At 41.4% G+C, this 26566-nt stretch overlaps 1 protein-coding gene across 1 annotated transcript in view; it reads right to left on the bottom strand.

Annotated features, from left to right (window-relative positions):
• Positions 1–1610: 1610 nt before the first annotated feature.
• LOC122814986 (protein-methionine sulfoxide oxidase mical3a-like) overlaps positions 1611–26566 on the bottom strand; it is a 663428-nt gene continuing 638472 nt past the window's right edge. Inside the window, exon 19 of the mRNA XM_044087241.1 lies at positions 1611–2811. Within this exon, the coding sequence (XP_043943176.1) occupies positions 2627–2811 (185 nt within the window). The 3' untranslated portion in view covers positions 1611–2626. The remainder of the gene's footprint in view (positions 2812–26566) is intronic.

Genomic DNA, 26566 nt, shown 5'->3' with positions numbered 1-26566 from the left:
GATTAGGGTTAGGGTATTGGTTAGGGAAGGAAATAGTTCTTGTGCCATGCATGTGTACTGACGTGTGTGTGTGTGTCATATGCTTTGGGTTAGTGATATGGATAAGTTTAGGGTTACCATAAGGTGATGCAAGAAGGTGAAGTATATGTGTATTTACATAAAGATATATACACACAACTGTATTCAATAATGCAGCATAATTCAATAATTTAACAAGATTTCCTTGCATATTAACATTGCTAGAAGCAAACAAAATCTTAACAGCCAGCTGGTGAGGTTGCCATTTGAAAGGTACAGTGTTGCCTTGTGATCACATCCCACTCCATTGCTAACCACTTCTCTCTGTCGGCTCATAACTCCTAACTAATACAATCCTGCATTTCTTATGGGGACCAGTAAACATCAGCTTGACCTATTACTCTAAGAAAATTAACCTGATTATGATCAAAATATCTATCTAACCTGGGGGATGAAAAAGAAGAAGAAGAAGAAGATCTGTGCTAAACTCTTGATTTACTATAAGTTCAAAGAGTCAGTTTGGTTTGTTAGAAGAAACAAAATTAACAATGAATCCAGACAAAATTGCATCTATTCCCCATCATAGACTAACACAGGTTTGCTTTCAAAAAAACTCTTAACAGACATGCTGCAGTGCCGCAAGAACAAAGCCCATATTATATGTGTAGTCATGAGTTAGAAACTGTAACATGATCCACAGATCTGAAATGCTGCTGGATATCCAGGCTGAATAAGAACACAGAAAATGTCATTAAAGGTTTCTCTATGTTTTCAATCTGATTATTGCAGTCACAACCTAATGATCTAGCATCCAAGGGTGCCACAGGGCTTTAAATACCAAAGTCACATCACATCACCCTAAAATAACCATTCCAGCTGCATTAATACATAATCTGATGATTGGAGGCCTCCTTCCCTCTGGAGGAAAGATATGTTCCTCTCTACTACTAGCACTAAAATTATCACCAACTAAACTGTTCTCTAGGGCCAACCTATCACTCATCAGTCACTGCACAAAATTATGTCTACTGAAGCTGAATGGTAGTTTTGCTGAACATTTCATCCTCTTATTGGTCCAAAAGTATAACACATTCATTTATATCTAGATTAAGAGTTATTTATAAAGATATTCATACACTATCCTAGATTACTCATTTATGGACAAAACAAGGACAATCACAACTGCCATGCTGTACTGAAATGTACATATTCAAGGTCTGCTTTTTTTGTGTCGCAGAAAATGCTTTCTTGATTCATTATAAACCTTTTATATCAGATGCAGTGGGACAAAATGTACTTTGAAAATCTCAGTACTAAATGCATTTAATTGTAGAATCCGAAAAGTCTGTCTGTGGTTATTCTTAGACAACCAACCATTTATCTTTTTTGTTGGATAACTCCTGCAAACAGGGATATTAGATAAATTCCTATCAACATAATTTTAAATGGAAGGATATTCAGAGCAGCTGCTATATATGACAATAAGATTATGACCTTTTAAGAAATGATGGAAATTAGAAATACAAATAAAAAAGCAACTATAGAAAACACATTGTCAGTTCAAATATGCAATAAAACCACTGAAAAAGATATTGTTTTAGTTATGTATTTCCCAACATAGGCTCCCTCCATAAATAACTGGCAAAGTAAACATAAAAACATTGCATTGAGAAATGTTTCAGTCATTGAATGATTACCACTCTTCATTGTGGTATATCAGTGAGTCTTTAGGATCTGCAACCAGATGCATTTTACATTTTTAATAAATATACAATTGAGAGTTAATAACTGTTAAATGTAATTCTGTTACTTATTATACAGGTTTCGAAGGGTTGTCCATTCTGGAATTTAGTAAATACTTCTAATTTCCAAGTTCAAAGAGGCAGATAAGAATGTCTACCATCCCATGTGCTTGAGTTAATTTCTCCCTTTTGTAAAAAGGAATAAAGTTGAAGAAGATCCTTAAGTTGTTTTCCCAACAGATTTCTGCTGGTTCTGATCAAACACTCCACTGAAAAATGGCCTTTTGAACTCATCTGATGGCACATGTAATGGCATCTGTTTTCTACTTCTGCTCTAGTACGACCGAGCCTAGACAGAATGTTGAAGATCTCCACTGCTTCATTGGGTTTCAAGGGCATCTGCTTATTCTCAAGCACTAGCTTTATAGAAGTCACAAACTGCTAACAATTTGATTTGCTGGAAATGGACAAATTATTTCAAGATGTGTAACAGTTCTCCACATTATCAACTGTTGCAATTAATAACACAAAAAGTATATGTATAGTACAAAGATCAATCAAATTTAACAATATACAGCCCTGAACTCAGCTTGAAGTACAGGCAGATACTCTGGAGTGTATCATCTCCCAGTATGAAAAGGGAGAAAAGCTGTTTAACTGGAGATAGATTTCCATATTTAAAACATTGTCATGCATGCTATGCTGCAGCTTGCAACAACAATGCACTCCTGTAATATAAGGTTCAAAGACTGGGTACATAAGATGGTTTCCTTGTGTAGCTTCAGCTATTGAAATGACAATCAACTGACATTTCAGCAAACTGGAAACTCATGAAGTAATTGAATCTTTTTATATAGGGTACTGGATCAGGACCAGTTCAAGTTAAAACCCTTGGACAGCATGACTGCTTCCAAATCTTTGTCTTCTTCCTTTTCTCGTAACCTTTGTTCTTCTAGAAGTGCCACCAAGGCATCACGTTGTTCTACCACCTCCAGCATCTCATTCAAGATGCGTTTCTCTTCTGCCAGCTCTGCTTCAGTTTTTAAATGATCTGTATAAAAGAAAAGCAAAATAACATGTATTTAATTTATTTCACATGAATGCTTGCATTAAAATTCAATTAAGATTAACAAATCCGTAAAAGGTAATTATATGGAATATGTTACTATTATTATAGATAACAACTACAACACTACAATTTATGGGAAGAAAACTGTATCACAGAATCAAGACTACAATAACATGGACAGGTAATGCCAAACAAAATAACGCATTTTCACTCACTGGAAGTACACACGCAGTGGAAAGTGAAAGGTAACATATTAACATAGCAACTGAGGCATCCAGCTGTATTTTGGCAATGTGGTGCTGCAAGCTAAGGTCTTCTTAGTATTTATTCAAAGAATGCCACTTCCTGAACTATGTTGCTCAAATATGCTTGTTCTTGCTTCTCTGCCTGAAAGGAATGTTGAACTGCAAGACATGCTGACATCCCTTTGTGTCATCTAAACATGAAGTCATAATGGCTCATCAGTTAGAGATGCACCCACAGACAGCTTGAAGGCAGCTTTAGATTTCAAAGTACGTCTCAGTGTTATGGAGAAAGTCTTGTACACATCCTCTACACACTTCTCTCATAACAGGTACACTATATATCACCCACACTGTTCTCTCATAACAGGTACACTATACATCACCCACACTGTTCTCTCATACCAGGTACACTATACATCACCCACACTGCTTTGTCTCCTTATCTAATATATCCTGGTTGCATAGCCACCATGAGGGGTCTAAGTACTTTATTATTACTAAATATTGTAACTAAGAGCCCACTGTCTCCTCTTATGCAGCTGTTGGGTAATCCTAACACCATGCTGCATGTCATATCCTTTTGTCTAAACCCTCCTTATGTAGCTTTTAATGTGTCACCTCTAAAATCGAATCAAAATAAGGCTTATGAAGCTGGGGATCTGAGCAGGAAAACCCACTGATTTGTCAAATTTACATGTAACTCTTGGCAGCAGTTCCTGCATTACTGTGAAACACAATCGTATAAAGAATAACTACTTGGTAAATTTAAAGTACTGTAATGTGCTGTAGTAGGGACAACTTAGAATTCTACTCCCAACATTAATTACGTATACACTGTCAGGATAATCCCAAGAAGTAATTTATGTCCATTTATGGCACTCTGGTCTATTAAGTTGTAAAACCTACAATTTTCATAGCAATAACAATTTTCTCTAACATCATCTAAGGTTTCACCTTATGTTATGCTATAGTTGGTAAGTCATTTGGATTTGGAAATATTACTATACATATAGAAATATAACACAGTTTCATAATTACGAGCAAACAGCAATCAGTTTCTTGAGCACAGTACTTATACATAGATAGTGACTGTGTATTTTTCTGTTTCCCATCATGATAGTTCACACTATCACACTATGGCCCTTAGTAACATGTAACTCGCTCCATTATGACAATATAAATATAAATGTAGAAATATGAAAAATAAGTCATAAACAGTAGTTAATATCTCCATTACAGTGCATCCTAGACTAATTATTTTGCTTCTTTGATTGTTATCCTGTCAGCCATGTTAGCAGACTGATCCAAGTGCATTGGATGTGTTTTTTATTTTAGTTTGATACCGATAGATATACATATACATACATACACAAACATATTTGTATATAAAATGCACATGCATAAATACTTTTTGAAGGTAAGTAAATGTTGAACTTTAGGAATGCCGACTTCACATTATATTGAATGTGATGTAGTAGACTGTTTTGTGTAGACATGTGTGCATTACTGGTGGTGTCTTTGAAGCAGGGGTGTAGCCAAAAAAATCCATTTTGTACTCAGAAGGTATTTTTGCTGCCCACACCTTACTTGGCATTTAAAAAAATTGACAACTTTCAAAATGCTGCCACCTTCAACACAACATAAATGCATCATTTTAGCTGTGACTCTAAACTATTAAACATTCTGTTTTTAAATTAACAAGCTTCTCAGTAATGTACCTGTTGTTGGAAGAATTCATTTAGAGTGTTGTAGACATCACATGGCCTGAAGAAATCCATAATGTTTCTAAGTGATGCTCAGAAAAATGTACTCAATAGAGTACAAAGAGTAAGCCTGCCTACACCCTTGCTCTGAAGGTGTGTGTGTGTGTATATATATATATATATATATATATATATATATATATATATGTGTATATATATATATATATATATGTGTGTGTGTGTGTGTGTGTGTGTGTGTGTATATATATATATATGTATATATATATATACATGTGATGTCATTTGTTTTTGTTGTTTTTTAGGGGCTTGCATAACTGGTGCAATGTCTGAATATGGCAGTAATGGTTTTGTGCTGGCAGTCTGTTTCCCCTGTTCTTTTTGTTTGTGCAGACACAGAATTGTTATATTTAAGTTGGAAGTCCAAGCCGTTGTGTGCAATGAGCAGCTCCTAGTCATTGTTGCAGTACAGTCCCATGGCCAGATTGTACTAGACTACCTCACAGCCTGATTAAAGTATGAGCAGCTGCCGGAAATGCTGAATGTGTACGAGCACCTCTGGTAATTGTCACTAGTTCACATGTACAACAGGAAAAGTACATTGATAATGTTGATGTAATGTACAACAATATATATGCAAAGGAATGATCCATGAAAGGAAACATATCAGATATGGCTGAGGTTAGAGGAGAGGTTTAACTATATCAACAGAAACCACAGAGATGGACAGAAGAGTGCAAAATGAGCTGTCTACCAAAGAAGTGTTTCAAAACACAATGGAAAAAGATGTTATGACACTTCTTGAAAGTAGAACAATGTGAAACTTGGACAGGAGAGGTGGGATACAGTAAAGTTGCATGATGCATTAACCTGCATCAGTCGTGAATAAATTGCATTGTGAGAAGTGGACCTGCAGTATAATGTCATGGTACCTTCAGGGGTGTCAACCCATCAGTTCAGTGCACTTGGCAGAATGTCCTTAGTTCCCTAGTAAGGGGAGCACATAATGAGTCAGAGTAAAAGGTGTCATAAAACACACAGATCAGGGGAATGCAGCACTTTTGCAGACTATGCAGACTACAAATCAAACACTGTAACTGTAAAACAACATGCAACCCTCGGGGGATTAGAATTGCTACACACACACACACACACACTCTGCATTAACATAGTACTAATCACTTAATGAGTACACTGAGCAATCAAAGTAATTAAACTAAAGACATTACCTTTACTTTATTTCACATTTGTATGGTGAAGTGCAGTGGTGCTTATTTCATTTGTGTATTTGATGGCAATATCCTTAGTGTGTGACTAGAATTGCACTTCATATTTGCCAAAGAACAAGATGTGTTACATCTCTTTGGTTACACATATGCACTGATGTTGCTCTCTGTGACCCATCACTCAAAGTATGATCACAGAAAAATTTTTATAAGGACCTTTTGGGCAAGTTTGTGGTGAGTTTAGCTAATATTTGACCAGATTAAAGGTTGGAAATGGGAGTATACTACAGAGATGAAAATGGTAAGCAAGTAGAGTGTAGAAGACCAGGTGCGCAGATAAGGAATGAGTGGAATACAGATAGAGTAGAAGTATACCTTTCAACTTAGTTCAAGAATCGTGGAGAAATGCAACAGTGATGTCAAATGTCTATGATTTGTCAGAAGGCTACACTTTTTATAATGAACAATTGGAACCAATTATATGTACATTAATAAAATATCTGGAAAAGGGAAAGTTGTGTGTGTGATGCTACTTGAATTTTGACAATAATAAAACTATACATATACAAAATAAACATGCTGATCCTACAATTAATATATCCACTACAGGTGATAGACAAGGGGCATATACTTCTATTGTACATTAAGAAATGCCCAGTTAACTATTTATGGATATTACAGATATGGACATTGTAGAGGTGCATTGATATTACAGCAATGAAATATACTTTACAATGACAGCAAAAACTTTTTGGGGTGGATGAAGCTATGGCCATTCTAACAGTCACAGTGCACACAGACTTAACATGATAATCCACCAGTCCACCTATACAGGAGGAAGACAAAAGTAGCATTGATCATTGAAATCGCCACACCCAGTGACTACAGTGTCTTGCCTACAGAAAAGTCATAAAATACCTGGATCTGCAGGCAGAAATGAGAGCCAAGTGGAAGAAAGATACCCAGACAGTTCCAATAGTAGTAGGAGCAACGGGTCTTATAAAAAAGAATTTACAATCGTATTTAGATATGTTACCAATTCATGTAACACCGTACGAATTGCTGAAGGAGTCATTATTGGGCACATTGCGGGTGCTGCGAAGAGCACTTTTGGCTGACATCAAAGAGTGAAACAATAGTAATTTCATGAACTTTAATCGTACTTTGACTTAGGAATGGGGTCCATTCCTGTCATGGTATTAGAAACCCAAAAAGATGTGAAGAAATTAAAAAAAGACGAGGAGGCATGCAGAGGCACACTTCTAACATTGCACAGTGACATTACTACCACTTAGCTATGCCAGTACTGACAGATGTAGTACTGATGACGAAAAGTTATACATAATTATTTTGAATGGCTACAAATGTTACAGTGCCGACAGGTACATTTTTCACAACAGCATGTATTCTCATCCTGGCTCTCTTGTGTGTCCCTGTGCATCTCCTATGCCTTTTGATCTCTTTAGAGGATACAGACATAAACAAGGCATTATGAGAAAAATGGATGGTGGTATGCAGTGGCAGGTTATTTGTTTAGCTAAAAGATGGCATACATACAGTACTGAGGTGGTGACTACACCCTAATGTCAGCCTCCTATTGCTCAAAGAGGTCAGACTTGCATTGACTCAAGTCATTATTGTGGTGATGATACTGTTCTCCCATGCGTGGGATGCCAGCAACATTGGTGACAGCGTTAGGCAAACCATCCGGTCATCAGCATTATACTGTGACCTAGTATAGACATCATGTGGGAGCCTATAGCTGGAATGTCTATAGGAAATGCCCATAAAAATCTTGGATGACTTGCAACAACTCTATACTCTAGAAGGTGCACTACTCTCACCTTCTTCAGTCATAACTTTCTCAATTTCAACGATCTCAGGAACAATGACAAAAACAGTTCTTGTATGTCTCAGCCTCCACACAGCGATGGGCACTGACCTGCAACTCATTTGTGCAATGGATGGCAAACTAATAAAATATAGATACTGTTGTAATATGGTTGCAATAGTACTTCAAGATGTAAAACAGAGCTGTTCTCTACCTCTGTGTATACTGCAGAGAATACATGCTCAACAGTGACTCCCTCTTCAGATGGTTAAGAATGGGATGATAATTTCCTCCAACCTAACATAACTGGATTCCGACGTGGGGCTGTTCGCAAGTGCTGAGGTGTGTGCATGGCATGTATGGTAATCTTTGGGATGTTTATCAGGTTTGCTCGTCTCTCACACACACACACACACACACACACACACATATATATATATATATATATATATATATATATATGTGTGTGTGTATATATATATATATATATTTACACACACACACACACACACACATATATATATATATATATATATATATATATGGACCACCATCGAGCAAAGCAGTTGCGATCAGAGCCATGTGCAGACGCACACTAACAATGGTTGTAACAACCTTACGCATATCTGTGTAATGTATATTATCTGTACACGAGAATATGACTGAGTTCAAATTTGCAGTCTTATTATGCAATTGCTCCAGTTTGGAGAATAGGGAAGAGTGTAGCTTAGAGAAAATTAATGAGACATTCAGGAAATTAAGGACTGGTCTTGCTTGCATATTCTGTTAGGAAAAGTTTGACTTTATAAAGAAATCTCAGTTTATTTATTTATTTGTTTGAACTGTACATTGGATGAACTGACTGAATCTTAATCTAAGGATACCTATGCCTCACAACAGTTTTGTATTTTGAGTTTGCTCAGTTCTAGTAATATTGACTAATAATATTTTTTAGAATGTTAAATAGTCTGAATGTTGGGTTGGAGGTGGAAATAAATTTAGTTTAGTTTTATTTGGATTGAGTAGTCATTTAGATTGCTCTAGTCAGTTTTCAGCTTTTGTAAATGAATGTTATAGGTCATCTTGGAACTGTTTGAAGAGACAAAACATATTTGCTGGTAGAAAGACTCCACCCCCGGGATTCATGAAGCTCGGCGCAAGGCCGGCGTTAGGCTTGCGCCGACCGTGCGGCATGAAGATGGCGCAGTAGCGCCAAATGCATACTAATGAACGCGTGCTGCCGCCACAGCCACGTGCATAAGAAAGGAGCATGAGTGCATAGGGCGTGTCGAAGTTCCGCACGGAGGAGTGGAAATGTCAGCTGTCGACGTGCAACCTAAAATGCTTGCATATAACAATTTGCAAGCAATAGTAATCACATCTGTCAGTGTCCGTGGATACTGAAACGTATGCAAAGCATGCAGGACAGTTCCTGCAAACACAAAATGAAGAAGCAAACACAAATGCACGGTAGGGAATAACGGGTCCTTATGCTGAGAACAAATGACATTGAAAACCGTGTGCCTGTAGTCCAACGCAGTGTAGATAGTTATACCAAGTAGAAATGACATGCATCATATGTTAGCGCGCCGCCAATAGGTACGTCCAGCCCAATGGTCAGGGTCACCAGCTGACCCATATTGTGAGGGAGGGTACACAGCTGGGCAGATGTGTCCATAACAAAAAACACGATAAATGTACATATCTAGCGACCGTATGACTGAATTATATCCTACAACACATGTAATAGTCACATACAATAGGTATGTCAATATTTCACATACCAAATGTAACAGAAAATAGAATAAGCATGTAAACGAAACAGAAGGAGCATATAAACTGCTACAACAATAAGGCAACATGTAGGCTGAAAGGAACAGTACTATCTGTACCATTGACTGTGGGTACGTGTTGTCCAGTACATTCGGATATGTGTTCGGAATATATCCCATCCTGGACATAGGAAAAGGTGGCATCCTACCAATGATTAGAACAGTCGGCCAAAATCCGCACATCAGCGGTCCAAGCCGAACTTGTCAGGATGTGTCAGTTGAACAGGTATTACCCGGGTATACCAACCATGTCATGAAAGTTAAGTATGGGCGTGTACCTACTTGCGTGAGGTATAGCATGTGGAAAGTCAAACATGGCAGGGTAGTCCACACAACCAAACAGGTACCTGACATATGTAGGGTATGCAATGTGTTACCTTGACCGTGTCATGGGCCATCAACCAAAGCAGTGATGGATGGAGTGTCAGGAATATATGTGTGTGTGGGGGATGGGTAATAGTATAATCCTCCAGGGGGACACTGTGTCGTATGCAGAATAGGTGAACCGGAGGTGTATGAGGGAGCAGCGGGTGAAGCAGAAAGAAACACAAAAACATGTATACACATCTGCAATACAACCAGACAGGCCATACTGTAGAACACAATCCCACAAACATATGAATATTAAAATGTGCAATACAAATGTATAGACATGTCACCGGCACATACCCACAGATTGGTCCTGATGGAACTGGCCATATCAAATGCAACACACCTGGATGCATAATGGACTACCCAGCATCCCCTCCCACAGCACACAACCCACTCCCATACCTAAACGTCCACCAAATCCAGCCATACTTGGCCTACTGGTTTGGTGCAGCCACATCTACACATAGTGACCACTACGCATATGTAGTAGGTAGTGTTACCCTAGGCAGTTTCAGGATTGCAAACTATGTATCCCTTGCATGTAAAAGCCCCAGCACATTTTCGTAACGCCAGAAGAATGGTCGGTATTTGACTTGTTTTGGTCTTGTTCAATTTCTGGGATATCCCTCATAGGATAAGTAACCTGTGTAAACATTAGAATGGGTATGAAGACACAAAGTCCATTCCCGTAGATATCTGGACACAAGTTGGAATGTGTAGTAGTTGTGCACGAGACTGTCCAGCCCTAGATGGTCATGCAGAACCTACTACCCAGGATCAAACACCTGCCCGTGACGCACATGTCCCGACACGAATAAGCGAGAGAATATATTGCACACATTCGCATAGTGGCACATGGTATAAGGGTGATGAAGGCACTGACATAAACAGGATACCCCCTGATCCACTGTGTGAGGGACAATTAATGTGTGTGTAGGTGTGACCTGACCAACAATGATACAATGCCAAATGTCCTGTGATTGTAGGAAATAACTATGTACCATACTGCATGTAACAGTTGCCTAAAGCGGTCATGTCAGGATAGAATAAACGTAATTTGTAGAAGAAACAGGCAAACAACAAAAGTGCCAAAGGTATAAGGCTCACAGCTAGGAAACAAATGAATGTTCTAAACCTGCACTGACCATGGCTATGTGTTGGCCCAAACAATCTGGTGTCCACAGTAGGGTTACCATCTGTCCTACTTTGCGAGGGACAGTCCCTCTTTGGACAGTTGTGGCCTTACAAAATACATTACAAATGGCAAATGTCCTGGGATTGTAGGACATAATTATATCCCATATGTTATGTAATAGTTGCAGAAAATAATTATTTCAGTATCTAAAATACCTAAATGTTACAAGAAACAGAATAAGCAACTAAACCACTACAACAATAGGCTTTTATGTAGGCAAATAAGTAATGTTCTATCCTTTGTACTGACCGTGGGTATGTGTCGGCTTGTAAAATCTGATGTGTGTTCCGAAAATGTCCCATCTTGGCCATTTGAAAAGGTGGCAACCCTAGTCACCAGAATACATCCCAACCTGTACATATGACAATGTCAACGCTACCAATGGTCAGAGCATTCGCACAATAACTGGACAGCCTGTTAACCACTCACAAAGCCAGTGACCTTTGGGGGAAAGGTGTTGAATGACTACTTACAACAATGAAGAGTAATAGACGCATTTAACTGCAGAAAATTAGTAGTATTACGAATCTGTCAACACGTTCCAAGTTAATAGTACTAATATGGTAGAAGTGTCCGTGATTGTCCCTGAGTTGTCATAGCTTTGTCCCTGTCACTGTAGAAATGAGTCCCCGAGTATCACAGAGGTCCGTACACATAAGTACAGCAACCAACTGTCACATCTGTTGACAGGACTATTGCATACCTGTAGTGAATTTATAACAGATATCCAGAATAATATTCATTGTATCTACAAATGAATGAAATAGTCAAATGGGAAGGGGAAACACGTGGAAACGACCCCCCCCAAACTGCATTATGTAGTGGAACCACTCCCCACCCTAAATTATGTAGCGCCGACACAATAATGTGGTCAGAGGTGCCCAAACACCTGCATCTGTAAACACAGGTAGAATGTTAAAATCTGGACTAACTCTGTCCATGTGCTACATCTGATATTTGAAGAGCGCCAGGGCAGTTCTAATCACCAGTCGGCCGAGCCTAAACCTGGAACAGCACATGAACACCCTGACAATCAAACACACGCATGTGCGAGGACTATAAGCATAGGAGTTCTGAATATTCTTGGAGTGAGTAGACATGCAGCACGGGTCCAGAGCAGTAGGAAACAGGGAATGTCCTAATTGTAGTACTGCAGTTTTCCCAGCAGGAGAATGGATGCCTGCTGTGTAAGGGAAGCGGTGAGGCATATGTCAGAATAGCTATGAACCATGGGTATACATATAAATGAGCCAGAACAACAATAGTGCAGTGGTCACAGCATCCGCCCAACGTAAAGGCATTCCCGGTTCAAGTACGACTATAGCACATATTAATTGTGTAATGAATGCCTCTGTGCTGTAAAGCCAACATTTATACATGTAAAGGTGACCGCGTTTGCATGGGTCCGTTAACAGGATTCCATCAAAGTGATACTTTCATAAGGAATAAGGCACATGTAATCCCAAAGAAGTGCCTGTAAACATATGTAACTCAGAATAAGTAGATGCACGGGTGTACGCAGGTATTAGCATAGCAAATGTGTTTTGTCATGTACAGCTGTAACTTTTATATACATAGATAGATAGATGTGTGTATAGATAAATATCCATGGACATAACAGAAATATGCAATTATATATCTACATATTTATCTATATATACACATATATATAAATATATATATATATATATCTATATCGATATGTAAGTAACGCCGAAAGACGAAAGCAAACATAAGGGTTGTGAAGGAAATCCAGAGCAAGTAAGGAATTATAAAGTGCTCGCAGCGTATGTCACATAAAGCTGCACAAGTGTGAGTAGAGCACCGCTCTTCACACCCGAGGCAGGGTTATACCAGTGGCCATAACATCGCTGAATTGCTACGTCAACATTGTAAACAGACGGAATGTAGTACATGTTGCGACCACCTACACTTGTAACCCGCAAATCGTTCGTAATCCATAACACCAGGAAAGGCACGTATGTGCAAATATGAATGGATGGTGAGCCTGTGAATACACGAGACGGTACAAAATGTGTGTAGGGTCCCAACGCTCATGAGAGGGCAATGTGTAAAGGTGTGTCATGGCTGCGATATCAGGTGTATAATGGCTGTTATGCGTGGAAACTCAACACGGGTGTGCAGGAGAAACTATGGATATGCGATTATGGACACAGGAGTGCTAGGGTATGTTGCGCCGGGTGCAATGGAGCAGGCTGTGGAGGTCAGCTAGTACGTAGGTGCGATTCCCAGATACAGCGTCATTTGCGTGGAGACATGCATGAATGGGCGTATCGTTATCGGATGTTGTGCATCAGGGCTGGCAGCCCGGCACGTAAAACCTATACACCACCCATGAGCGGAACGGAGTTCTGCTGTGACAACCCCAAACCGGGAAAAGCAGAAAGACACAACTAAATAAAGACAACAATATGTTGACGTACAGTCACAGTAACACACACACACATCCTATCAACAGTAATAATATGAATGTGCACAGAAACAAACACAGTAGCAGGAATAATAGGCTGCGCATACGAGTAATAGGTCGAATGACACTGTATCACATCCCAGTTAGCAGCGGCACCCCAGACATGAAAAACGTGCGACATCTGTCCGCTGTATAACGTGCAATATACTGAGCACATGTTCACCGGAGTGAAGTGTCGGTGTCATAATGACTAAGGCAATAGTATGCTGTTGAAGCAGAGATAAAACCCAATACACATTTGTAAGTGTCCATGTCCGGGAAATGTATAGGTTAACGGACACACAGATGTATATATAGATAAAAACGTATATATACATATATCTACATTAATTTACATACACGTATATATTCATACGGATATATATATATATACACACACAAGGATATACTACGGATATATACGGATAGATAGATATACACAAACAACAGGTAGTGATATATACACATACACAAAACAACATATATATGTCAGTGTAGATATACACATGTACATAAATAGGTTACTTCACAGCAATTAGGGGTAACATATTTACAGCCCGGGCATATGTGACTGGGAGGTCCAAGAAATAAATGTTGTACCCCCCACATCGCCCAGCTAGGCCGGACAGACATACAGACAGGCAATACAGATCAATACACTGCCGCTGTCCAAAACACCGGTAGGAAAGTACCAGTGGGAGAGTTCTGCAAGGTCTACATTTTAAACATGGATAACGGTGTCCCTTGCGGGACCCCAAATATTCAGGGTATGTGTGAATCTGCTGACATTAATACGAGCAGGATGTAGGTGTACATGGAACAGTAGGTTGTGCAAGTGTGATAATACATGGGTTGACAAAACGTATGACATGTGTCCCGAGACGGGGAGAGTGGGCAATGTGTAGGGGTGTGCTCATAGCCCAGCTGCGCTCGCAGTAAGTATTTGTCATGACTGCTGTAGAGGAGTGCCAGGTAGGTGTACCATGGGTATGCATTAATGGGCTTAAGTGTGCAGGTGCTGGTTGGCAGAGATGTAGTAGGCCTGCCCAGTCAGTGGAAGTCATTAAGATTCCTATGTGGGCATAGCATACACCTACACCTCCCAAACCTGAAGAGCACATCTACCGGATAGTCTGTAAACCATCGAGGGAATACATAGAGACCAAATGAGTGCCGTGTACCCGATTAGCATGGACGTCCATAGTTATGTATCAGAATGTAACAAAGTCCAACTAAACACTTTCAGAACTAGTGATATTAGGTGAACAGGTGGCAGAATACAGGTAATGACAGATGACAACATGTATGAGTCATAAACAGCATGTACCTCGACAAATGTGAATGAATACATATGCTCTGTGACTGTGAATGTGTCTGGTTAATAGAACCAATCGTCTAAATGTGTCCCACAGGGTGTTATGCATTGTTCCTGATACAGTGTTCATTCACACCCATTGGTATGTGAGTTCTGCTACTGACGGAAAGTGCATAATTTGCTGACCACCTTAGGTAGATGATAGCATAATAGAAGAGGTTCAACACCTGTACGCCTGCGAGGGACACACCCATCTGGGCAGTTGTGTCCTGCAAAATGACAGTTATAGCACATGGCCTGTGAGTTTGGGAATGGAGGCTATATAGTGTGTGTAGTGGTGTCAGATATCAATTTGTTGTATCAGTAACAGCTACATTTAATAGGAAACAATATTATCAATTATAATGCTACATGAATAACCTTAACGTATGCAAACCGTGGAAGTCGTCCATTTACTACTGGCTGTGGGTAAGTGTTGCCTTGACACGTGATAGCTCTACATATAGGGTCGCCACCATTCTGAATGGCCAAAGAGGAATCTGCTCTGTAGAAATGTCAGACGTACCAGGGCAGAACATACCTACAGCCATGCATAGTACAGAAATATACATATTGGAACAAATCAAAGCGTAGTCTAGCAGCAGTAAAGTTGCTTATGCTACTACATATGACATATCGACGTGTCAGGTATACAAGACCTGTAACAAGCAACCAGTACAGACACGTACAACATGAGAATATCCCCTAATCAGGACAGTTGCAAAGGCTAGAGTATTGTCCATACCACTCAACTGTCCCTGAATGTCAGGTACGTCCCTGAGTTTGACTGAAAGTTTAACTCTGTCCCTCTTAATCCCTCCTAAAATGAGTGGCTGTTGAAGGAAAGGTGGTGAACAACACTTACTGACTAATAACAATAAGTAAGAGTTATAAACAACTGTTACTTCAGAATATGTGTATTAAGTCATATGCTCTGATTCTGTCAATGTTTCAAGTTAATAGCACTACTTTTGTAAAAGTGTCCCTGATTTTTCTTGACCTGTCCCTGATTCTGTAGAAATGTGTCCCCGATTGGTGGAGAGTTCTGGTATTGTCACATGAGATATGCGTAATGAGGGACTGTCCCATGCAAAGTGGGAAAGGTGTCACTCCTACAGTCTCCCGTCCTGCAATCTGAAAGGTGGACAACGTGCAGTAGGTATGCGGTAGCATGACTCGGCGGACAGCTGCGTTAACAAACTCAAGTCACATGTCAGCATTGCAGAGTATCGGTTCCCATGTATCAGGCAGATGGGAGCAGATCGTATGAGGAACACGCATATAATATGATTATGTCACTGGACAGGCCGCCGAGTCCGTACAGTCGAACGCCTGTCGTCGCAAAATGGTTACACATACCCGATACTGTAGTCATGTAGTCTGATGTAATATGCATCACAAGGGATCGCACACACCCAGCGTGAGTAACAAATGTAAGCAGAAATGTCGGTGAGCGAGCGGCTGTAAGCGTGTTTATCTACCAGTATGCCAGTAGTGCACTGTCAAAGAAATGTGGAGTCTAAACATGTATAAGGTGCTGTGACCACAGGTCAGCAGTGCTTAACACTGTGCAAACCCACGCACAACTGCTCCCACCTGTTGGAATGTGCCTTACCCAGTCTGTATCCAAAGGTGTCGGCCTTTCCGCAAACAAAGAACCGCCCTATACACGTGATGGTAGCAGTACCCTGCGCACATAGTTCATGTGAATTAACAACAGACCATGGCATGTTTACAGACAAAAGACCACACACACACCATACAGCGCAGACATCCAACAGTATAGCAATGTACTGGCGGATATGTCTGGACCACTGGTGTATGCATGCCTGGCCGTCCTGTGTTTCAGTGTGTGAGCATGCCCAGTATGACTGTTACGCATGTTGTCGACCGACATTACTGTCATACCGTCATGTGTGTGAGCATGCCAAGTATGGTCATCTATATTGCAAGTGTCACATGTCCAGATAGTTAGTACTGTGTTGCTGACCCCTCCGTTCTACACAGACAGGTGTCATGCTGTGTCTGCAGGGTAGCTAATGGTCATGTGGCATTGACAGTTGCTACATGTCTGCATAGCGTGGGGGGACATCCAACCACAACCACAGTCCTACACAGCACCGTGGGTGGCGCACATGACTCTCACATGTGTAAGTTTGACGGGGGGGTACAGCCAACAGTTGTACACATCTGCCGCTACTGTACTGGTATGCCGGGTACTCCATGTCAGTGTGTGGACCTACTTAAATGCTGGTTGGAGGGATATCAGGGTACATCAGTTCCCAGCTTTAATTACCAGCACAGTGGTGTTGGACATCCTAGCTTACACAACCTACATCAAACTGCCTGGCCTGCTGTAGTCTGTGTGTGTCTTAGGGGGTTGGGGGTCATTCATTGGGCATATCCATAGGTCATTGTATATCATTTGTCTGTAATGGGCCACATCTGTCCAGCTGTATGGAACATGTGTGGGCTGTACGGACACACATGATGGTCAGCCCATAATCTGTAATGGGTTAGGACACCCTGTGTACTACAGGCTACCATTGTGACCCCGTATGTGCTACAGAGGTCATGGTGCCACTATGGATATGTACTGTCTGCTGCCCTAACATTTGGCCACCACAGTCACTTGTATGCTCACATACATACCATAGCAATGGGTAACTACACATTCTAATACAACTGCCACTTGTTAGGTCAATAGACATACCCTGGGTGTATTCCGGACTTGAGGACTGTGCTGGAGTGCTGCCTATGTCGGATGCACACAGCGCACCTCCTATACATGGCTGAGCACAGGTAGTGTCATGTTTGGCATCCATTGTACTGTGTGCGGATCAGAGAGAGGAAATCCGTGGGTACCTACTGTGTCAGTACATATGCCTTGTGTTGCCTCTTTGCCAAGGGCAGGTCATACTGTGCATGGGCTTTCGCCGACTGTGCTCTGCTCAGGTAGTTCCTTCACCAAGTCACACTGTGCCTGTACAGGCCTTGGCAGTGGTGTTGGGCTGTGTGGCCCTGTCCCATGATGTTCATGCTGCAACTGTTACTGCAGGATAAGATTGTGTAGCATAACAAATACCATAATAACTTGTATGCATGTAGCTTGTGAATACTGCAGAGCTCCAACGGATGGATACCAGAACTGTGAAATGAGCATCCCAAACACATGCACAAGTATATGTCTTGCCTGTGCATCCGCCTCAGTGTGGTGTGAGTGTTCAGGTGTGTGTGCATTGCTGATGGGTGTCATCAGCCACGACACCAGTGTTTACCCAGCATCCCCCACTAGGAGACTGTAGGGGATGTCCATATTGGCATTGGTGTGCTACAGCTGTGTCAGAAGCCATATATCGGACACATCATAGCTTCCAGGGTAGACAGCACACACATTCAATCTCATGCCCTGGCCATTGCATATGGCCTAGCTGTTGGAGGGTATGCCCCTGCAGTGACTGTAGGCCCTATCCCGCTCACCGGGTGGTGCTACAATGTGTATGTGTGTGCAGGCTATAGCACCCAGTACCCCAGGGTAGCCATCCATGTGGTTGAACAGATGCATATTGCTGGTCTACTAATCACGTGCGTTGAGGACATGTACGTGCTCACTAGCATGTGTTGACATGGCGTCTGTGAACTGGTGCAATACTCTGGATGCAGATGCCTGTGAGATACCCATGATATCCCCAGTTGTGCTGTGTGAGGTACCTGTGGCTAGTACACCTAGGCCAACACATACCATGGTATCCACTGTGATGTGTTTCCCTCAGCCTGTTTGATGTGTCAGGTATGGCAGGCATAGGTCAACAAGCTGCTGTAGGAGGTCTCTGTCCACCACATAGTGCTCCACCATCCCCAGCCCATGTAGCCCCTGGTAAGTCACCCTCGGTCTATAAAGTCTTATGTCACCCCAGTAAGGGTTGTTTGGCAGCATACACATCTTCACTGCCCCAGCCTCCTGCACATGTTGGTATATGTTGCCTGCTGCAGCCCGTCTCATATGGTTGGACTGTGTCGTGAAATGTCCCCACAGGTATACACCGGTGGTGTAGAGTGTGGACGAAACCTGTGTGCATGCTGCTTGCTCGCATTACTGTACTGTTCATGTGCGGGCTGGCCAAGTCATCTGCTGATTGTGCTGATCAACACCTGTTTGTGCAGCCTGTACACCCTGACTACCCCACCACTGCTGTCATCCCTCCCAATGTCACCAGGCAGGTATAGACACACCCCTAGTTTAGGTGTGCTAGGGCAGGAGCACTCCCGAGGCACAGTTCTGCAATGTACGTGCAGTATGCCTGACCCCCCTCCCATGCTGTCAACTATATTCGAGACCTGCACCCGGCTGACTACACACATACACTCCAGGGACCAGCAGCACACCCTGGTGATAAATGTGATACACTATAGTCAATCTCATCTGCATAGTATAGTCTTCTAATGAATAGTTATATGACCCATACCGAACCTCCAGATTAACAACCACTGCTCAGTGTCGCTCAGATCCGTACACAACTGGCAACAGGTGCCTTACTATCACCATATTTGATATCCCATGGTCTTCCAAGCAACAAAATAACCGGTGTCAACACGACTACAACCCGTAGCCCTGCACACTACAGACGATGTGCATTATCACCAAGCCATGGCAGATATACATAGATCCCAGGTTATCACGTAGAGATAATCCGGCACAAACATTCAATAGTGCTGATGTCCCCAGACATATATGTTCACATCTATGTCCACCTCTACATCTACATATATCATATATATTATTTGTATACATATATACATAGACATATATATATATATATATATATATATATATATATATATATATATATACATACACACATATACATCTACACACATATGTAGATATGGCAGTTATATCACAACAGCGGACCACATGACAGCAATGCATTAGACAAGAATGAAAAAGAAACTACATGTGCCACCTGCATCATGCAGTGTTATTACTATCAAAGCACGTGTGTTATGTTGCGTCACATGGGTCAGACCGTATCAAGGGTAAGAGTAGGGCTGCCGACAGTTACTCACCAGACCTATTGGCAAATGTATGTGTTGACAACCCAGTGTCTTGGCAGAATATGCGGGCTGTGGACACTATATAGGTCAGTAACAAAACACACTGAACACATCCCGCAGCTAGCCACCCATAGATACCAACACATACGGTATATCTGCCAAACACACACACCTGTCATGTCTTGGAACGAGCACCTACCTGTCTAGTCTACCACACTACAGCATTATTTTTTCAACATTTTTAATAAACATAATTTTACAATACTAGTGTCATTTTTTCAACATTCATATATTTTTTATATATTTATATATTTACTGTGAACTTTTTAATGAGTAAAGTTCATTACATTATATTTAGATACAATTTTATTAACAATTTTATTAATTATTTATTTATAACAACGCTATTTCAATATATATTAACTTTTTTATTATTGCCATCCAGGATTCATATTACATCCTTATAGATACATGTCTTAATGATAGACAACAGACATTTATATAGATACGTTATTTCATTTACAACTTTATTTACAGTACTTGTATATATGTATTAATATTAGGATATCATGATCTATTAATACTATTCTTTGTAGAATATGTCTTGTTGAATGTTTTAAGTTTTGCACCAACAACAGTTAGTAGAGATGGGAAGTTAGTTTTAACATTTTTTCTATCATTCTTTTTATTATTATTATTTGCAAAGTTGAACAGTGGCTGTACCACTTTAAATATTTGATTGTGCTTTGGCACCAAAAAAGGCATATAAGTGCCTAATTCAAATTATACTGTGAGTTCTGAGGAAGCCCCGTTATAGTGGGTGAAAGCGCTAAACTTTGGTTTGTTATTTTAAACAATAAAATTAAGTATTTTACAATATTTTGGTCGCTTGGTTGCTTGGTCGTTTGGCTACAGTATTGGTTTACCTTCTTGCATTTTGGGTACTTATTGGTGTATTCGCAGAGTTTTTATACAGTTATTTAGTCTGTTTGTTTTATAAGACACTACAGCATTATGCAGTAACAGAACGCACTACCGAGTTCCAGCATCACCGCACTTCCACAGGCATACATCTAGGTGGATGACATCATCCGCAAAGGCAAAGACGCCAATAGGGAATGTATGGGGAGAGAGCCATCTAAAAGCATTACTCTGTCCCCAGGCAGCTGGAAACACACACACACACACACACACACACAGACTTGGCAGGGCTGGGAGTCGAACATACACCTAACTACCTTATCACACTACAGCATTACGCAGTTACAGAACGCACTATCGAGATTACTGGTGCACAACACTCCCAGAGGCATACTTCTAGGTGGATAACATCATCCGCAAAGGCAAAGACGCCGATAGGGAATGTATGTGGAGTGAGCCGTCTAAAAGCATTACTCTGTCCCCAGGCAGCTGGAAACACACACACACACACACACACACACACACACACACACACACACACACACACACACACACACACACACACACACACCTGGCAGGGCTGGGAGTCAAACATGCACCTAACTACCTTATCACACTACAGCATTACGCAGTTACAGAACATGCTATCGAGATTACTGGAACACAGCACTCCCAGAGGCATACTTCTAGGTGGGTGACATCATCCGCAAAGGCAAAGACGCCGATAGGGAATGTATGTGGAGTGAGCCTTCTAAAAGCATTGCTCTGTCCCCAGGCAGCTGGAAACACACACACACACACACACACACACACACACACACACACACACACACACACACACACACACACACACACACTTAGCAGGGCTGGGAGTTGAACATACACCTAACTTCCTTATCACACTACAGCATTACGCAGTTACAGAATGCGCTACCAAGATTACTGGAACACAGCACTCCCAGAGGCATACTTCTAGGTGGATGACATCATCTGCAAAGGCAAAGACGCCAATAGGGAATGTATAGAGAGTGAGCAGTAGCATATTACTGTCCCAAGGTAGACGTAGACAAACACACGGCAGTGGTGTGAGCGGGACAACTGCCCATCTACAGAGCACTATTACAACACTACATAGATATCAGACGCGCCACAGACAGTACACCCTTCAAGACAGTCAACCAGTGTGTTCAATGTAGGAATCCATCCTGACGTGGGGTATGGACATCTGTTGCCTGGATGACCACCATCGCTATACAGGATGTCAATGGCCATGCCCATACACAGAGGCACATCACTGACACAAGTTGTCACTGGGCATGCTCACACACTTAGTATCACACGTCCATTTGGAATGTATTGTGTGTCCATCTACACAACGGCGTACTGGGTATGCTCACACACTTAGTTGAAGCGACACACTTAGTAGAAGTGAAGGGCTATCTTGCCAGCACACGGATTCTAAACACAGAAGGGCACAGTTTGGAATGTACTGTGTGTCCATCTACACAACGGCGTACTGGGCATGCTCACGCACTTAGCAGTTGCAAAGGGCTGTCTTGCATGCACACAGATTCTAAACATGGAAGGGCACAGTTTGGACTGTACTGTGTGTCCATCTACACAACGGCGTACTGGGCATGCTCACGCACTTAGCAGTTGCAAAGGGCTGTCTTGCATGCACACGGATTCTAAACATGGAAGGGCACAGTTTGGAATGTACTGTGTGTCCATCTACACAACGGCATACTGGGCATGCTCACACACTTAGCAGTAGCAAAGGGCTGTCTTGCATGCACACGGACTGTAAACACGGAATGGCACAGTATGGTGTTACTATCCCCACGTACATGAAGGCCACTCACATGAGGGGTTGGTTTTATTCTGATGAAGTTGTTTTTTCAACGAAAACGTTACTAGAGTGGATGTACGTTAAATAAATCTTCTTTTGATACTGCTTGAATACCACTTTCGTGCTCATTTGGAGTAATACAGTCCTAATTGTGTGTTGGCGGTTTTTACTTTCCTTTGCCTGCTTGGCTGCTTACTTTTGGTGGAGTTGTGTTTTTGCAGCATTTCTTTTGTTTTGGTTGGTTATGGAGGCAGGTTCAAGGAGTCCTGGTACTAGTGCACGCGACGCTAGTGTAGAGGAAAGCGATTCATCTGTAGCTTCCTGGTCACGCCAACTCACGGGACAGTTAACCCGACTTGTGCAGCTGCTCACGGAGTTGTGTTTTTGCAGCATTTCTTTTGTTTTGGTTGGTTATGGAGGCAGGTTCAAGGAGTCCTGGTACTAGTGCACGCGACGCTAGTGTAGAGGAAAGCGATTCATCTGTAGCTTCCTGGTCACGCCAACTCACGGGACAGTTAACCCGACTTGTGCAGCTGCTCACGCCCTTAGGTCAAGGGTTACAGACTGTTATTTCCGAGCAGCGGGAGCTGCTCAAGGCGTTCTCAACAAAAACTGGTGGTTCATCTATACCTTGCGGTTCTAAACCGCCTCGAGAAATGGGTGATTTTACGGACCAAGGTGCTTCTTGCAGCTTTGCTCGTACTCCGGCTGTGTTACGTTTGCAAGATGAGGAAATTACTAATCCTGCAATTCCTCAAAATACACCTCAGGAATTACCGCCTTCTTCTTTTCAGGACTGGGTGGCCTACAAGCCGGTGTTTTCATTCCGTGAGGACATTGTGAGTAACTCTAACCACAGTTCGTTTTCTGATAACATGCGTTTGCTACAGCAAACGTTATATAAATATAAAACTTTGGAGCTGGACAATTTGTACCTACAAGAGTGTTTCAACAAACGTATTGTCCCTAAGGGACTACGGGTATATAAATACCCTCATCATGTTGAGCGTGGCAGTGAGTTCCACTCCGAGCTCATTAGACTGTTTGATGAATGTGGGTTGGGGATTGTTAAAGCTATCATTAAGCGGAATGAAAAGGATATGCAAGTGTTGCATAAAGATATTTTTAAATATTATGACCTGATTAGTACTGATTTGCTTTTTACTATTGAAGGGGAAAAACAGAAGTACCATGAGATGAGAAAGCATATTGACCAACAATGTAACATTGTCCTAAATCGTAAATATAAGAAATTAAATAGAGATTTAAGAGAGTATGCAGAAGGCAAACAATATCCTAATCCCCCTGTGGTTAGAAATGGTTAAAGCCTGTACACCCTGACTACCCCACCACTGCTGTCATCCCTCCCAATGTCACCAGGCAGGTATAGACACACCCTAGCTTAGGTGTGCTAGGCAGGAGCACTCCCAGGCACAGTTGCAATGTACGCAGTATGCCTGACCCTCCCATGCTGTCAACTATATTCGAGACCTGCACCCTGACTACACACTCCAGGGACCAGCACACCCTGGTGATAAATGTGATACACTATAGTCAACTCATCTGCATAGTATAGTCTTCTAATGAATAGTTATATGACCCATACCGAACCTCCAGATTAACAACACTGCTCAGTGTGCCAGATCCATACAACTGGCAACAGGTGCCTTACTCACCATATTTTGATATCCCATGGTCTTCCAGCAACAAAATAAGTGTCAACACGACTACAATGTAGCCTGCACACTACAGACGCATGTGCATATCACCAAGCCATGGCAGATATACATAGATCCCAGGTTATCAATGTACAGATCATCCGCACAAACATTCAATAGTGCTGATGTCCCCAGACATATATGTTCACATCTATGTCCACCTTACATCTACATATATCATATATATTATTTGTATATATATACATAGACATATATATATATATATATATATATATATATATATATATATACATACACACATATACATCTACACACATATGTAGATATGGCATATATCACAACAGCACCACATGACAGCAATGCATTAGACAGAATGAAAAGAAACACACCACCTGCATCATGGTTACTATCAACACGTGTGTTATGTTGCGCCACATTCACCACAAGGGTAAGAGTAGGGCCTGACAGTTACTCACCAGACCTATTGGCAAATGTATGACAACCCAGTGTCGGCAGAATATGCTGTGGCATAGGTCAGCAACAAACACACTGACACATGCAGCTAGCCACCCATAGATACCAACACATGGTATATCTGCCAAACACACACCTGCATGCTAATAGATAATCCACCTGTCTACACCACACTACAGCATTATCAATAGTAACATAATACAATAATATGCATCAACACATATAATATATATATATATGTATATATAAACATTACATATATATACATATATATATAATAATATATACATCAATATATATTAACTATTATCACCAACATATTACACCATAGATACACAATATAGACAACAGTAATATAGATATTTACAACAACAACAGACTTGTATATATGTGAATAAGGATACACATCAAATACACTTTGTAGAATATGTCTGTAAGGCACACAACATTATAGAGATGGAAAACATCACACACATATTAGTGTTGAACAGTGGCTGTACCACTAAATATTTGATTGTGCTTGACAGGCATATAAGTGCAATAAATTATACTGTGATCAGACTAACAGAAAATACGCAAACGGATAAACATAAAAAAGTAAACAATACGCTGCTGCCCACACACACACACACAGCAGGGACGATACAGACTACTGTATCACACTACAGCATTATGCAGTAACAGAACGCTAGAGTTACATCACACGCACTCCACAGGCATACTTCTAGGTGGATGACATCATCCAAAGGCAAAGACCGATAGGGAATGTATGTGAGAGCCATCTAAAAGCATTACTCTGTCCCCAGGCAGCAAACACACACACACACACACACACACACACTTGGCAGGGCAGGGAGAACATACACCTAACTACTTTATCACACAACAGCATTACGCAGTTACAGAACGCTACGAGATTATTGAACACAGCACTCCCAGAGGCATACTTCTAGGTGGATGACATCATCCGCAAAGGCAAAGACGCCGATAGGGAATGTATGTGGAGTGAGCCATCTAAAAGCATTACTCTGTCCCCAGGCAGCTGGAAACACACACACACACACACACACACACACACACACACACACACACACACTTGGCAGGGCTGGGAGTCAAACATACACCTAACTACCTTATCACACTATAGCATTACGCAGTTACAGAACACGCTACCAAGATTACTGGAACACAGCACTCCCAGGGGCATACTTTTAGGTCGATGACATCATCCGCAAAGGCAAAGATGCCGATAGGGAATGTATGTGGAGTGAGCCATCTAAAAGCATTATTCTGTCCCCAGGCAGCTGGAAACACACACACACACACACACACACACACACACACACACACTTGGCAGGTCTGGGAGTCGAACATACACCTAACTACCTTATCACTCTACAGCATTACGCAGTTACAGAACGCACTACCAAGATTACTGAAGCATAGCACTCCCAGAGGCATACTTCTAGGTGGATATCATCATCCGCAAAGGCAAAGACGCCAATAGGGAATG

The sequence above is a fragment of the Protopterus annectens genome, chromosome 11.part0 (assembly GCF_019279795.1).
Source record: "Protopterus annectens isolate FY-2018-M chromosome 11.part0, PAN1.0, whole genome shotgun sequence".
In the NCBI taxonomy this organism is placed as follows: domain Eukaryota; kingdom Metazoa; phylum Chordata; order Ceratodontiformes; family Protopteridae; genus Protopterus; species Protopterus annectens.
The sequence above is the reverse complement of the archived record's forward strand: the minus strand, read 5'-3'. Positions and strand labels throughout refer to the sequence as shown.